A 15,734-nucleotide genomic window follows, 5' to 3' on the forward strand; every position below is an offset into this window, starting at 1 on the left:
ATATACTGCAGAGACTAGGAACCATTCTCTATTTCCTATTAGGCGAAACCGCCCCGTGAGGATTCTCTTCATACCTATCCAGTAGTCCACTGTGATCTCTGCTGGGTTCCATAGTATTGCTATTCCACCCGTGCTACCTCTCGTATCTATGGTCATGCATTCATACCTTGGTTTTATTTTACTTAATATATTTTCTATTTTCCCTCTTGTAGCTTGTAGCAGCATGAGTTGAGGTTTTTCTTTCTTAGCCTCTCAGTTAAATGTCTCTGTTTGCCTCTACTATTGAGGCCTCTTATATTCCAAGATGTAATTATCATTGGGTTACTTTGTTTATTTGTTGGTATACCGTTGATAGCGGTACCACCTTGCCTGTATTCACCAACATTTCTCCCATAATCTGTATAGATTCCTATAGGTTTCTTCGACCTCTTTTCTTTCCTCCTTTCATTTTATTTGAGTATTCTTGGGAGTTGTCCTGATGCATCCCCAATTGTTCTGCCATCTCCACCTGTCCTTGCCCCTGTTTAGCTTGACACTGTTGGAATGTTTCTCTGTATAGTCTTTTTTGGTCTTTTGGTATAAATCTTTCATCTAGGTGTCTCCATTCATTCAACAGTTTCCTCAACACCTCTTCTTCCATGCTTAATTCCTCTCCCTTGCTTGGGTCAATTTCCATTGTGGTGTTTTCCATCTTCTCCCTATCTTCCTTCTCCTCTTTCTCTGCCAGCTCTCTTTGGGCTTTCCTCTTGGGGTTTGGCTTGCCTTGACTCGAACTTCTCTCCTTTCCTTTTTCCTGATAGTCCATAGTTTGGGCCTCATTTTCTTCTTCTTCTTCTCCCTGCAGCGCTTCAAAGCTATTTGTTCTGCTCGGCTGAGCTTGATATTCTTTTTTCCCTACGTTGGGGTTTTCTTTTGCTTGTCTTCTCTTACTTTTCACTTCTTGAAACCCTTCCTTATCTTCTTGATGTTTCCTCTATTGTTTGTTCTTGTTCTCTCCCTCCTCTAGGTTCATTGGACACTCCTTAAATAGGTGTCCATACTCATGACATCTACGGCATCTGAACGGGATGTGTTCGTAGTCTAGAGTTTGCTGCCATACCTCTTCATGGTATTCTAGTTCCACTGATTGGTTCTAAAGTTAACCTGTAGTCTAATTCCAGACTACCACCCCATTTTTCGTCAACCTCCCGCGTCACAAAATTTCCAAAATCGCTGCCAATATCAAAATTGTAACATTTGCTAAGTGATGTAGGAAATTGGGGATATTACACTCTAACCACCTAGGTAAAGTGAGGGAACAAGGATACAATCAAGATCAGTCAATCATCTGAATCACCTCTTGATTCATATTAGTATTCCCCACAACAATAAGCAAAAGCACATGATTGCAAAATGGTAAAAGTACCTGCCGATTGATGACCCACCTTCCTTCGAGGAGGAATGCTGGATGGGAGAAAGAAATCTGACCGCAGAATATATGTGGAGGGTCCATGACATCATGTCAAGTGCTGATCACTAGGCTGTTGGCTGGCTGGCTGGCTGTCCAAGGAGGAAAAAAATTTCTCGTATGGGTCTCACTTTTTGGCGGGTAACAACGCTCATGTCACTACTTTAAGCCTTCAAACTCTAAAAGATATTATTTAAAAGCAGAGAGCACTGGGCAGCAAGAGGACAAGTGTTTTTCTGTGGTAGTGGTTGTTTTTGTCTTGGAGGACAGATTTTTGGCTTGGAAGAGCAAGCTTTTCAGCTTGTGTTTATTTTTACCATTTGGGTTTCATAAATGGGTGTTCCAGGCCATAAATAAACAGAAACAATCCAATAACAGGCATCATTATCATAAATATATGAAGTTATAAGTAGAAATTTTTAACATTTATCATGATTCATGGTATACAATCTTTGATCTATGGATGCATTATTGTATGTTTGTAATAATGTAACATTTATGACCTGTATTTATGCATGTTTATTTATGGTTGATCATTATCTATCCATGAAAAGAAATATAATCTATTTTTTTAATAATTTTTTGGAGTCACCTATGTTGTGTATCCCCCATTGTCCCCTGGAATTGGGGGGGTTTCTGCAGCTGTCCCCCTTTTTCATTCCAGGTTTACCTGTCCTCCCATCCCAAATTATTTGTGAAATATAGATTATGACGGCCCTATTTCACCCCTCCCTTGTATATGATAAATGGTGATGTGGTGATATTCTTGGACCTAAGATTATCTTGTTGAAATTATTCTGGAACACTGTAAAAGGTATCTTTGCTGTCTTTGAGTAAGGGCTGATCTTCACTGAATTTGAAAGAGAAATGTTGATAGGGAGTATAAGGTGGCTGGGATTTTTAATGGGCATTTGTATTCAATATCTGAATGAACTTACGAAATAACCTGAATCTTTGAGATATGATAAGTAATCTGTGCAATGTATTGTTGCATTTCAGTTTTGGCGCGGTACACTGGCAGAAGCAAAGTCTGAGTTTTCACAACGCAATCTCAAGGGAGAAATAACTTTAGTGATCTATGGATGCATTATTGTATGTTTGTAATAATGTAACATTTATGACCTGTATTTATGCATGTTTATTTATGGTTGATCATTATCTATCCATGAAAAGAAATATAATCTATTTTTTTAATAATTTTTTGGAGTCACCTATGTTGTGTATCCCCCATTGTCCCCTGGAATTGGGGGGGTTTCTGCAGCTGTCCCCCTTTTTCATTCCAGGTTTACCTGTCCTCCCATCCCAAATTATTTGTGAAATATAGATTATGACGGCCCTATTTCACCCCTCCCTTGTATATGATAAATGGTGATGTGGTGATATTCTTGGACCTAAGATTATCTTGTTGAAATTATTCTGGAACACTGTAAAAGGTATCTTTGCTGTCTTTGAGTAAGGGCTGATCTTCACTGAATTTGAAAGAGAAATGTTGATAGGGAGTATAAGGTGGCTGGGATTTTTAATGGGCATTTGTATTCAATATCTGAATGAACTTACGAAATAACCTGAATCTTTGAGATATGATAAGTAATCTGTGCAATGTATTGTTGCATTTCAGTTTTGGCGCGGTACACTGGCAGAAGCAAAGTCTGAGTTTTCACAACGCAATCTCAAGGGAGAAATAACTTTAGTGATTGAAGGGTCTGAAGACAATTTTGCTGAAGCTCCAACAGAAGCAGAACTTGAAAGTCAACTGCAAGATTTGTTCTCAAATGGCCATAGTCTATCAGAGGTGATGGTTCCAAACTTTTTTATATCCAGAAATGGATTATAATTTTGATTCACTGGTGTTATAACTTGCCTTGAAACTATGAGAAGAAACTATTATAAATTTAGAAAGTATCTTCACTGGTTTACACATTGCTTTTTCTGGAAATGACATGAAACAAAATGTTTATAGGCCTTTTTTCTGTTTTAAATAATTTTATTTTTCCTTTATTTATTCTCATTTGTTAAAATGCGGATTCTTGAAATTTGTACATCTAAGTAATCTGCAATGGCGAGACCTTGTGAGTAGCTTACAGGATACATACATTATTTACCTGATATCATAAACCTGACCATTTATACATATAGAATCATTACATGGAAAAATATGTGAAAATTTGAATTTAACACATCAAAAACCCCTACTGCAATATCTGGTTTATTATCTCCTACTTGTTCTTTACATTAACAAGTTATTTATATGCATAAATATCGAAATAAATACAATTGCAGCCTTCACAAACATACAGATCAGCAACTGAAATAAATTGAGGCAACACAAGGGACATCGTTATTTTTGGACAATCGTGCCCGGAAAAACCCAATGTGGGAAAACCGGTGCAGCGGATATGAGGGTTTTATTATTATGCAGATTTTTGAATACAGCCATGTTGCCAGAAATGGCTCACCCTTTAGAGATTATCTCGATAGAAGTACCTTTCTCTAGAGATAGATATTCCGGCTAATCAGCAACCGGATGATTGGTCCCATAGTAACTTCCATTGTTCCTTCGCTGGACAGCGAAAGCTGCTCCAAGCTATCTTCCGGAACTGCGTCACCCTCCACGAACTACGTCACCCTTTACGGCTTTGCGTCTGCCTCTCAGCTCTCAGTCTGCCCCCACAGAGACACCACAACGCAGCTCCTTCAGCCCAGCGTCTGCTCTGCTAGCCTCTACGTCTGTCTGCATCAACTTCTTGGCTTCCTGCATCCTCTGCGTTGGCCCTCTAAGCCTCTGCATTAGCTCTGGATGCCTTTGCATCAGCCTAGGCTGCCTCTGCGCTGTCTGTCCGACACTTTCTTTGCCTCTCTGCTATGTATTCTCGGCTTTCTGCCGAGCTGCCCCTCGCTGCAACAGATCACTAACTCAATTTCTCAACAAACCCTGCCCTAGAAAATCGAATTGACTGATCAACTTGGTGTATCTCCAACTGACCATCAAGCCTCCGCTTATACTTTTCCTGTTGACGAACCAACGACTAAGATTAAGTCCCTAATCAACGACTAAAATTAGATCTGGCTTGATCCTCATTATTTAAAACTTTCTCACCCATATTATATTAATACACATTAATATTTTAATTTTCCTAAGTTTAGACTTAGGGTCTCATTAAAAATATTAATTATTTTAATATCTCTCCATCTGGATGGAATTTCCCCAAACGATTTTTGGGTCTTGGAGATCTCATGTGCCTTAGCCTCTTCACCAATTTTCATGGCTAGGGCACATCCGATGCTACCAAAAATCAACACTCCCTCTTAGCGAGGAATGTGCTCTGGTAATGCTTCATCATAGAAACATCACATTGATCCTCCGCATCGGTACCTGTTTTGATGCTTGGCCTGCTGCCTCACATTCCCTGCACTGCTGCCCATGACACTGCCACTGCCACTGCCACATCTGTACTGCAACTCCCTTTCAACGCGCTGCATCATTCTGCCCATAGCATTGCCACTGCTAACTGCTACAATGCAACTCAATTACTGAGAAGTGACTGACTTCTCCCAACCACCGACATCCCAGTCAGTGGGGGGCCTCATGATGCTAAACCTGCCTCTGCTGCTAACCCGTGCTCCCTCTATTGCCACTGCGCTGTTGCAACCTCTTCTGTGCCTCTCGCACTGCTGCAACCTCTATTGTGTTGCTACAGAACTCTGCACTCTAGCCCTGCCTTGCTGCTCCACCACACTTTGCTCCACTCGACACCTGTCATCATGCTACTGTCGTTAAGGGCTCCCGTAGCTGGATTTGATCGAAAAGTTTGGGCACCTCAAGGATCCTGCCCCTAGTATGTGGTCCTCCCGACTACAAATCGATGTCTCCCCACCTCTTTTCTAGAGGCACATGAGCACTCATGGCACAATCGTCATCGGTGTCGACCTCCTTCTGTCATGTCCCTTCTCAAACACATTTGTAACAGGGTGCTATTACACAATTTTGCACAATTTTGGCTAAGGAAGAGAACCCATCATTTTCGACTTAGGGACTTAGGAGGCAATTCGACTTAATTTGGTTGTTAGTGGAATGTGGGGGCCACCATATGGGAATTCGAATTGGCCCATTCAAATAGCTTGGAGGGAAAATCGAATAGGTGGATGGAGGGGTCCACATGAGACAAGGGAGGCCCAAGGAGTTATAAGGAGAGAGAAGCTCTCATTTTGGGATTCATTCATACATCTTGCAAACAAAATCACTTGATTGTTCACTCTGATGTTTCGCTGAGTCAACCAGCTGTTTAGCCACGAATTTCTCAAGCAGGAGATTCAACCTCTACTTTGGGGAACCATCCGTGCCTACCCTGGAGAGGCAATTCTACAAGGATTTCAAGAGTTACGGGACAGTGACATAGCACCACCGACCAGCGCAGAGCAGGGAGTGTATTTCTGGGCAACCAGAGAATACGCAGAGGGAGATAGAGGTCAGCAGAGATCAGATTGTTTGCCGGAGAGTTAGAGAGCTGAGATAGCAGCAATAGAGGAACATTCTTGCTGAGTTTTACAGCCAACAGAGCCAACATTCCAACAGTTCGAATTGCTGGGCTAGGGGACAGCGCAGAGGCCACTCAACAATTTTTCGTGGAGCTTGGTAGCAGGTATCTTAGGCCAGGAGCTCACCCAAGAAGTGAGGGATTGAATAGCAAGGGTCGGCTCAACACTTTGGAGGCATTTTCGAGAGGATTTACAAGCAGTTTCCAACAGGCCGAGTTTTGCAGCTGCAGCTGAGGTTGGGCTCCAAGGGGGTCGAATTTCATAAGTCTAAACCAGTGTTTTTAAAACCGGAACCGGTGACCGAACCAGTCCACCTAATGAACCGGTTTACCGACCGGAACCGGTCTAACTGGGACTGGTTTGGTCTAAACGAATCGGTTTTAAAAAAATACATTAAATAATTAATTTTTAAAGAAACAAAACTATTTTTAAGATTTAAAACCATGATTCCAAGCCAATAGAGACAAAATATGCAAAGATTGCTCATTTATATACCATGTAAAGGTGAATATATCAAAATGGCACTGAGTGCAATACATATCATCGACAAAATAGCAAAATACATAAGCAATGAGGCTCTAAATGGCCTATAAAGTCCAAAAACAATGCTGCTCAAATTCCCCTCTCCACTGTGTTTTAGTTTGCACAAATTACTAAGTACCTGAAATGAATATGGGTGTATAAAGATTTCTGTGTAATTCCTGAAGTTATATTTCAATGAGATCAGAGAGAGTAGTTACTGACTGTCAGTGTGAACATTAGTGTCATTGATATTGGTTGAGTTCAATATAAATGTGAATCTGATATTCTGAAGCGACTTCATTAGCATCTATTTCGGTTTCCAGTGGCTTTATGTAATAAGAACCTAGGAAGGCATCTAGAGCAGTTAGTAGACCAACGGTTTGACGAAAGTATTCACAGAAGTAAACTACAAAAAATCAGAAATTTACAGGGTATATCTGGGAGGTTTCCAAGGTGGGATTTATATCAGCAATCTGTGTTATTTCTGAGCATAAGGTGTCATTCTAGTTGCTGGTTACAATCTGATTATACCTTCTTATCCCAATATGCTGATGTATAAATTGAACAAGCAAAAATTTACACCTACAGCGGCATGCCATTGAAGTGCTTGACGAAATAACGCACAAAAAACATACTAAACTCAGAAAATTCAGTGACATTTTGGGCTCACGGTGGGCGTGCCTCTAACCGGCCGGTTTAGGACGGAACCGGCCAGTTTGATACAAAACCGGCCGGTTCCATCCTAAACCGGCTAGTTAGCATCGGTTTAGGGCAAAAATTGGCGAAATGGGTGATTGAACTGGGATTTTGGCCGGTTTCGACCAGTGGGCTTGCTAACTGGCCGGTTAGACCGGTAACCGGTTAGCAAGACCGGTTTTTAAAACTATGGTTTAAACCAACCAAAATTCTTTCTGGGTTTTTCTGGGTTTTTGACAAGGATCCCAAATGTAAAGCTTCATAATTTTCTGAGCATCGGAGGTAGGGTTTTAAGCCATATCTTTGCAGCAGACTGTGTAAAATTAATGGGGATTGAATGGTACCTTGGGGGTCAATTTTGAGAAGTCAAAATCTGGCCAAACCAATTCTGGGTTTTTGTGGGTTTTGGCCAAGGAGTTTGTGGCTAAAGTTTCATCATTTTCTGAGCACCGAAGGAGGAGTTTCTTGCAGCCCCTTTCCAGGAAGCAGTGAAGTTTTCTGGGCAGCGCAAAGCATTAGAGGAGCAGTCATTTCCAGCATTTGAGATCATTGTATTATCACCTAGGTTCTGTTACGCTTGCCATTGAGGCAAGCCCGGGTGCATTCATCCATACTATTGTACTTGCTCCATTGATTAATAAAATGACTTAGCTGGTTCTTAATTCCAAAGTTTTTATGAGCATTTGCTGATTTTTTAAATTTGTGTTGTAAATCGTTTTTGCTTTTCACATCACTATTTATTTAAATTTGGAACATTACAGTGGTATTAGAGCATGATCTTGGCCCACTTGTGGGAAATTAGCTAGAAGATCATGGAAGCTTTGGGCATGAGTGCATAGTGATGGGTGAAATCGGAGACAAACCCATTGCTCAAGGGACATCTAGTATGCAGAAATTCTGGGGTAGAATTCATTGGGATGATGAGAGGTTGGCCCAGTTGAGGAGGGTGACAGACCAAACCCATCCTCACTCTTACAACGAAGACGTTAGAGGTGAGCAGGTCGTGGGGGTGTAGCCATCTACATTGTGTGGGGAAAGTCGACCAGATCAGGGCACCAGATCTCCTGTAAAGGAGTAGACAAGACAAAGACGGTTAGAGGGTGAGACCAGGGGGTGCTTTTGTTGGTGGAGACCCGCCTTTAGATATTAGGAGCCTGAGGAGGACGTTGAGCATGATGCCGAGAGCCCAGAGGATGGTGAGGAGCACATCGATATACCTGGTGTGGTGCCAGAGTCACCTTTATTAGAGACCTCTTTGATAGCCCCAGTTGACACCCTAGTGGAGAGGATAGAGCCTACTCACATAGAGCCATTTATTGAGGGGGTGCCATCCCTGGACGAGATGCCAACAGTTGTTGAGGTATCTGGAGTCATGACTGAGTTTACAGGTGATAGATGCCCACAACAGTTCCATCAGTTTCAGGCCGACCTTCTAGCATTAAAAAGGAAGGCCGCGTTAGTGCGAGAGGCGATTTTGCAGCAGAATGAGGAGTTGGAGGGCATGAGAGCGGTTTGTGCCGAGTCCACGGCCAAATTGACTCACGTTGGGGAGCAGTTGGATTCCCTATTGGTGCAGCTAGAGTGCATGTTGGAGCGTGAGAGCAACCCTCTTTGGGCATACATAGACAGGGTTGGAAGCACTGTTAGGTTACCTTGGCCCATTGGACAGAGGGAGATAGAGCTACCTAGTCAGATTGTATGTATTGACTAGGATAGTGAGATGAGACGACATGAGTTGCACAGGGTGCAACACCCATATGTTGAGGTTGTTCTATGTGTGGGAGTTCGTGCATTCGATCCCTCTCTTGGGGTTGGGTGGCGGGAGATTCTGAGTTGGTACCCAGTGGAGTGGACTATGGAGATGGTAGTGGACCCAAGTGGAGCTCAAACGGAGTTTCCGAGCACTGGGGATGCTGGAAGCCCTGACTGGCATTAGGATCTGGGAGGGACTACCTATCATTTCCCATGTATGCCAGTTGACTACAAACGGGATGGTGTAGTTGACCTAACAATTGAGCATGCATATTCTCTAGGGGAGTCTTGGTCAGCACCAGTGGCCGACCAGTTAATGCATAGACTCTTTTGGTTTTCTTGGTATGACATTTGTACACGGGATCAATGGGTGATCAGCATACTCTGGCAGGAGTTTGTCGAGGGACGTGGCATTGGCAGGCCACTAGACAGTGCCTTGCATGGAGCTGAGGGATCTTCACTTTTGTGCAGGGCACAAAGGACGCAGAGGAGTGGAGCAGTGGTGGCATCACTGCTGACACATAGGGAGAGTCACTTCTCGGATCCCTCAGGGGGGATTTGGAGGTAAGATCCATTCATCGACGAGGATAATGATGTGATGGAGGAGGTGATGATACTGATCGGGTGTGGCCTGACACGTAGAGACATAGCTCTAGGCCATCATATCCAGGGATGTGTGGGAGAACCTAGCGTTAAGCAGTGGTCTACAGGTGGGCATGGAGATGCATGGTGGTGTGTTGGATTGTGTTGCAGAGTGGGAATGCCTCACATCACAGTGAGTACATGCAAGGAGTGACAGGTGCAATGACACAAGTAGGAAGCAGTGTTCCACGGGGACTCGCCCCCCCCCCCCCCCCCCCTTTTAGGGGTCTAGTTTCCTCGCTCCCCCGCGCTCCGGGGACTTGGGGACGAGTAGGGGACGTTTCCCCACACTCCCAAAAAAATGGCCTTGCTTATAGTTTATGATTTAATAGACCTAAAGTGGTACAAAGCTACTCATGTTCTGTATGGGGATAACGTCTTGTGCTGTCTTTTGGTTTCAAAGAGCGTTATTTTAGAGGGTCAGTATCATGGAAATTTATTGGACCATATAGCACGTACATGAATTTTCCCTTTTAAAACTTCTCCTTTTTTTCTCAAGTGATGTCTGGATTACAGTGGGGAGATAACTGGAGTGACAGGCAAAGAATATGAGACATTCAGTTTGTGTTTTTAATTTGAATGACATTTGACATACAAACTATGGAAGCAGCACCTATGTCATGTGGGAAATAATTGGGTGGACTATAGACTAACATGCGTTTAATGCAAGCATGACAAAATACTATGGGCAGCAAGAAATCTCAGGAACTGTCGTTATATATGAATTTATACAGTTACAAAATTTACACAGACCACAGTTGCTCAGCTTGAATTCTCAGGTCTGAAAATTATTTTCACCCCTGAAATACACTGCTAGTTTGAAGTTTGAACTGCATGGCATTGCTCTAATAAGGTAGACAAATTATCCATGCCATCGTTGGTCACCCAAGTTGGTTCACAGATGGTCATCCTGCAGTCAATTTCATTTGATAGTAAACTGTCAGAAACTCTTTCATGTGATCTTCTCATCTCTCCTGGAACTAAAACTCTTCTTTCAGTATATGGTGTACTGTCTATATCATATATAATATAACAAACTTTCTAGCTGTTGGATCCAATACAGCTGGACAACCCATTGTAGTTGCCCCTTCTACTGCCAATGCAGTGTTCCCGATCTGTTCATTTACCTTTTCACAGAATTCAGTGGCTACCTTATCAAGCTGAAGCTCTCCCTCTGTCTGACCAAAATCTAAATTAGAATTTGACCAAGCTGAATTAGAATTTTAAATTTATTATTTTATATGATATTATAAATTTGGATAATGTCAACTGATATTCATATCAATGATCATGCTTTGCAGCTTTTCAATTCAAACCAAATTGTCATAGTGGACTCAATTAATAAATTATATTTTATATTTATAAATTTTTAAGACCCTGACGCTCCCCCACGTTTCCTAAAAAATGGTAGGGAGCTTTTGCATAGGCCGCTCCCGTGCCCCCTCGCTCCCTCGCCCCCTCGTCCCGGAACCTTGGTGGAACATTGGTAGGAAGCTGGACGGTATAGGATGGCATAGCTGCAGCTGAGGGTATCCAGCAGTGTACAGGGGTAGGTCGTGGTGTACAGTGGCATGTCCAGGAGTACTGGGATGATCGATGGTATGCAGAGGCGTATGGTGCTGCACAACGAGGTCTTGGAGTGTTGCCTCCAGGGACACCCATGGACGGAGATACCAGGCATACCTTTGGGTGTAGTTCACCCAGGATCGATGGGGACACAAATGAGCGATACTTGATGGTATCCGTGGGGACTCACACTCCTAACCCTCTTCTACGTCACTTATAGGAACGAGCGATCTGGTTGTTGTCCTTTGACACTTTGGGCACGAGCAGCAGGGGACGGGGAGCTCACCCAAGATATTTGGATGACACTTGGTGCGATAGAGGGGAGACTTCTCAGCGGGGGCATCGAGTTGATGCACGAGTTGACAGCCACAGGTCGAGGGATGAGGTGATCACCGACAGGGATGGCATATCATTCGTCACTGATATTATGCCTAGGGAGTTGGTCACAGGGGAGACATGTTTCACTCTTTCCACAGGGCATCTCTAGACCATGCATGAGTAGAGGATACCGTGTACAACTGAGATTGTTGTCCAGTATGTATTCGGGTTCCCGACATTGTATCGACACATTCTCCAGGGGGCGGGCAGCCGAACCAGTGGCGATGGTTGTGTTGATTTTTAGTAGCATCGGATGTGTTCTAGCCACGAAATTTGGTGGAGAGGTTGGGGAACATAAGATCTCCAATACCTAGAAAGGGTTTGGATAGATTCTAAATAGTTTAGGAGATATTACAATAATTAATATTTTTAATGGAGTCCCTAAGTCTAAACTTAGGGAAATTATAATATTAATGTGGATTAATATAAAACTGTTTTAGAATGGTCCAAAAGACATGGATCAAGCCTGATTTAATCTTATCCGTCGATTAGGGACTTAATCTCAGCCGTTGATATGTCAACGAGAAAAGTATAAGAGGAGGCTTGAGGGTCACTTGGAGAGCACACCAGATGATCAGTGATTCTACTCTCTAGAGCGGGGTTTGCTAAGAGAGATAGAATCAGTGATCGGAGTTGCAACTGAGGGCATTGAGTATAGAGAGACAAAGAGGCAGAGCTATTGTCGGGAGATCAGTGCAGGAGCTAGATAGAGTGACGCAGTAGCAGCCAGGGCTCACGTAAGGCCATGCAGAGGCAGCCAGGAGTTGCGCAATGCTTCAGAGAGGCCAGTGTTGCTGATGCAGAGGGCGAGAAGGCTGATGTAGGGCCTCCTAAGGCTAGCGCAGGCCCATTCAGGGTGATGCAGGGCTAGCGCTGGGAAGAGAGAGGCTGACGTTGTCCATAAAGGCAGACGCTAGGGTTTCTGGGGCAGATTGGAGCTGAGGATCTACCGGAAGGTTTATTGGGGTTTCAGCCAGGACATTTGTCTTAGACTGAGAGGTATTACTTCCAAGGAAATTCTCTGTTGGGTAAGCTAGATTTGGCACCCAGATTGTACTATGAAATTGCTTAATAAGAAAATCCTCAGATAGTTGCACCGATTTTCCCGCATTGGGTTTTTCCGGGGACATTGGTCCAAAAATAACGATGTCATTTTGTGTGCTTGTTTCTTTTTCCTTCAATTGATGATCTGTAATATGTTGAGCATGCGCTAGTGTTTATTTTCAGTATTTACATTGTGAATAACTTGTTAAGTAATGGAACAAGTAGGTAGGAATAAATCAATAAAGTGCATGGAGGGTTGCTAACTGGTAGACTTAGAAACTTCAACATGGTATTAAAGCGTGGTTGCAGATCACAGGAGAACTGAGGACATCAGCGGAGCGAAGCAATAGCAACATAAAATAGTTGTTTCGAGTGACAGACGTTGTTTCTAGCAGAGCAGCAACAAGGGAAGGGTGACGCAGTGCCTGCGTCATCAAGGGTGAGCCAGGAAGAGGCAGCGCAGAGGCTAAGGGAGGCAAAGGGAGACTCACGCAGAGCCACGCAAAAGCTAGGAGGGCTGACGCAGTTGGCTGAGGAGGTCGGGTTGCTGGTGCTGGGATTGCGCAAAGCCTAGGAGCTCTCACCTTCAGGTTGCTGGGGTTTAGGAGGCTGTGGGAAAGTTGCAGAGTGGAGTTGGTGAGGTACTGTAGTCAGAACAGTACCTGACAGGGCAAGGCCAAGAGGAGGGAGTTGCTATCGAGGGTTTCTAGCCGAGAAATCCAGATCAGTGGTGCAGTTGCATAGACGATCAGAGTAGGGGGCATCTCGACATCGACAGAAGGATTTCCAGGAGGGAAATCGAGACTCAGAGGGAGTCACATCGAGAACTTCCAGGAGGGAAGTAGAAGAGCATCATGGCACTACACGGAGTAAGAGACCAGGACAGGCTGGACGGAGCATCAAACTTCGCAGTCTGGAAGGCCAAAATCTTATCCGTACTTGACAGAAATCGTGTCAAGCACTTCGCCTTGAAGACGATAGCTATCCCAGTTGACCTAGCTGAGAATGAAAAGTACGAGGAGGCAATGGCGAGGGCCAAGAGCATCATCCTTGACAGGGTCAAAGGCCATGTAGTACCACACATTGCTGAGAAGGAAATGGCAAATGAGATGTGGGATGCCCTAAAGAAATTGTACCAGCATACTTCTGTGCAGAGAAGAATGTTACTAGAAAATCAGTTGAGGTCATATCAGATGAAGAAGGGAGAACCGATTGACACCTTCCTCGAAGGACTGAATAAGATCCGAGATCAGTTGATTGCCATAGAAGCCACGTCGGATCAGGAATTGATGGTGAGAACAGCCCTGAATGCAGTCTCAGAAGCCAGGGAGGTATTTGTCTAGAGTATACTGGGCAGAGGGACACTTCCACCTTGGGATGAGATGTGGGCGACTCTTCGCCAAGAAGAGATCAGACGGTAGTTGAAGGCAGGAAGAAGCAGTAAGGGGATCAGAGTCAAAAAGGAAGAGGAGGAAGATGTTGCCCTAGCATCTGAGGGAAAGCAAGAAAGCGGAAGAAGAAGGATCTCTCCAAGATCAAGTGCTTCCATTGGGGCGAGCTGGGTCATTATGCGACCTAGTGTCCAAGGAAGAAGAGTAAGGGAGGGTCTTCCGAGACTAAGGCAGCAAGGGCAAAGAAGGAAGTGGGGACAGACGATGACTGTGCCACGAGTGCACATGCACCACTTGAGCAGAAGTGGGGAGACATTGAGCTGTAGTCAGGCGGACTACAGGCGATGAGGGGTAGGATCCTCGAGGTACCCAGTCTCTTGGATTAGACCTTGCTACCGGAGCGCCAAAGAGGAGTAGCAGGACTGGCTGATGTGGGTAGAGACGGATGCGGATGAAGCGGCAGAGAGAGCTATAGTGCAGGATTCCCAGGACAGCACAAGGCTAGCAAGCTGCAACAGTGCGAGAAGCACGGGAGTGTTGCACCAGTGCGGGATGACACAGAGAGGTGTGCAACGGTGTGAGATGTAGGGAGTTATTGCAGCAGCGCAGAGGTCAGATAGGGAGCACTTGTCAGCGGCAGAGGGAGTTTCAGCATCAGTGGGTGTCTCTAGCCCAACAAAGAGGTCAGAGTTGGGAGATCAGTTACTTACTTCTCAGTAACTGAGTTGTAGTGCAACAGTGGGCAGCACGATGCAACATGATGAGAGGAGATGCAATGCAGATGCAGCAGTGGCAGTGGCAGAGCCATGGGTAGCAGCACAGATGCAGAGGGAGCTGTTGTACAAATGCAGCAGTGGTAGTGGTAGAATGATGGGTAATAGTATAGGATACAATCATGCAAAGGATGGTGGGCAGCAGGCCTAGCATCAGCACATGGACCGATGCCGGATGATCAAAGTAATACTCAGTGAGGAGTATCGCTAGAGCACGGTCCTCGCTAAGAGGGAGTGTTGATTTGTTGTAGCATCAGATGTGCTCTAGCCGCGAAATTTGGTGGAGAGGTTGGGGCACATAAGATCTCCAATACCCAAAAAGGGTTTGGACATATTCTAAACAATTTAGGAGATATTAAAATAATTAATATTTTTAATGGAGTCCCTAAGTCTAAACTTAGGGAAATTAACCTATTAATGTGGATTAATATAAAACTGTGTTAGAATGGTCCAAAAGACATGGATCAAGCCAGATCTAATCTTAGCCATCGATTAGGGACTTAATTTCGGCCATTGATATGTCAACGAGAAAAGTATAAGAGGAGGCTTGAGGGTCACTTGGAGAGCACACCAGATGATCAGTGATTCTATTCTCTAGAGCGGGGTTTGCTAAGAGAGATAGAATCAGTGATCGGAGTTGCAGCTGAGGGGCATTGAGTACAGAGAGACAAAGAGGCAGAGATAGTGCCGAGAGATCAGCGCAGGAGCCAAAGAGAGTGATGCAGTAGCAGCCAGGGCTCACGCAGGGCCACGCAGAGGCAGCTAGGAGCTGCGCAGTGCTTTAGAGAGGCCAGCATTGCTGACGCAAAGGGCTAGAAGGTTGACACAGGGCCTCCTGAGGCTGGCGCAGGCCCATTCAGGGTGACGCAGGGCCAGTGCTGGGTAGAGAGAGGCTAACGCTGTCAAGAAAGGCTGACGTTGGGGTTTCTGGGGTAGGTTGGAGCTGAGGAGCTGCCAGAAGGTTTATCCGAGATTTCAGCGAGGACA

General features: G+C 44.4%; 1 protein-coding gene across 5 annotated transcripts in view; it reads left to right on the forward strand.

The window, feature by feature from the left end:
- Positions 1-15,734, forward strand: part of LOC149185505 (Tetrapyrrole (Corrin/Porphyrin) Methylase) — a 326,245-nt gene that overhangs the window by 262,407 nt on the left and 48,104 nt on the right. For 3 of the 5 annotated variants that reach the window (XM_089410709.1, XM_089410710.1, XM_089410713.1), the window contains 2 exons: positions 2,447-2,539; positions 3,066-3,239. In XM_089410709.1, the coding sequence (XP_089266835.1) occupies positions 2,447-2,539; positions 3,066-3,239 (267 nt within the window). The remainder of the gene's footprint in view (positions 1-2,446; positions 2,540-3,065; positions 3,240-15,734) is intronic. The other 2 variants (XM_089410711.1, XM_089410712.1) reach the window with 1 other exon arrangement.

This window comes from Pinus tabuliformis, chromosome 3_1, assembly GCF_031772625.1.
Source record: "Pinus tabuliformis cultivar Carrire ecotype Pingquan chromosome 3_1, CPIR1, whole genome shotgun sequence".
Taxonomy (NCBI): domain Eukaryota; kingdom Viridiplantae; phylum Streptophyta; class Pinopsida; order Pinales; family Pinaceae; genus Pinus; species Pinus tabuliformis.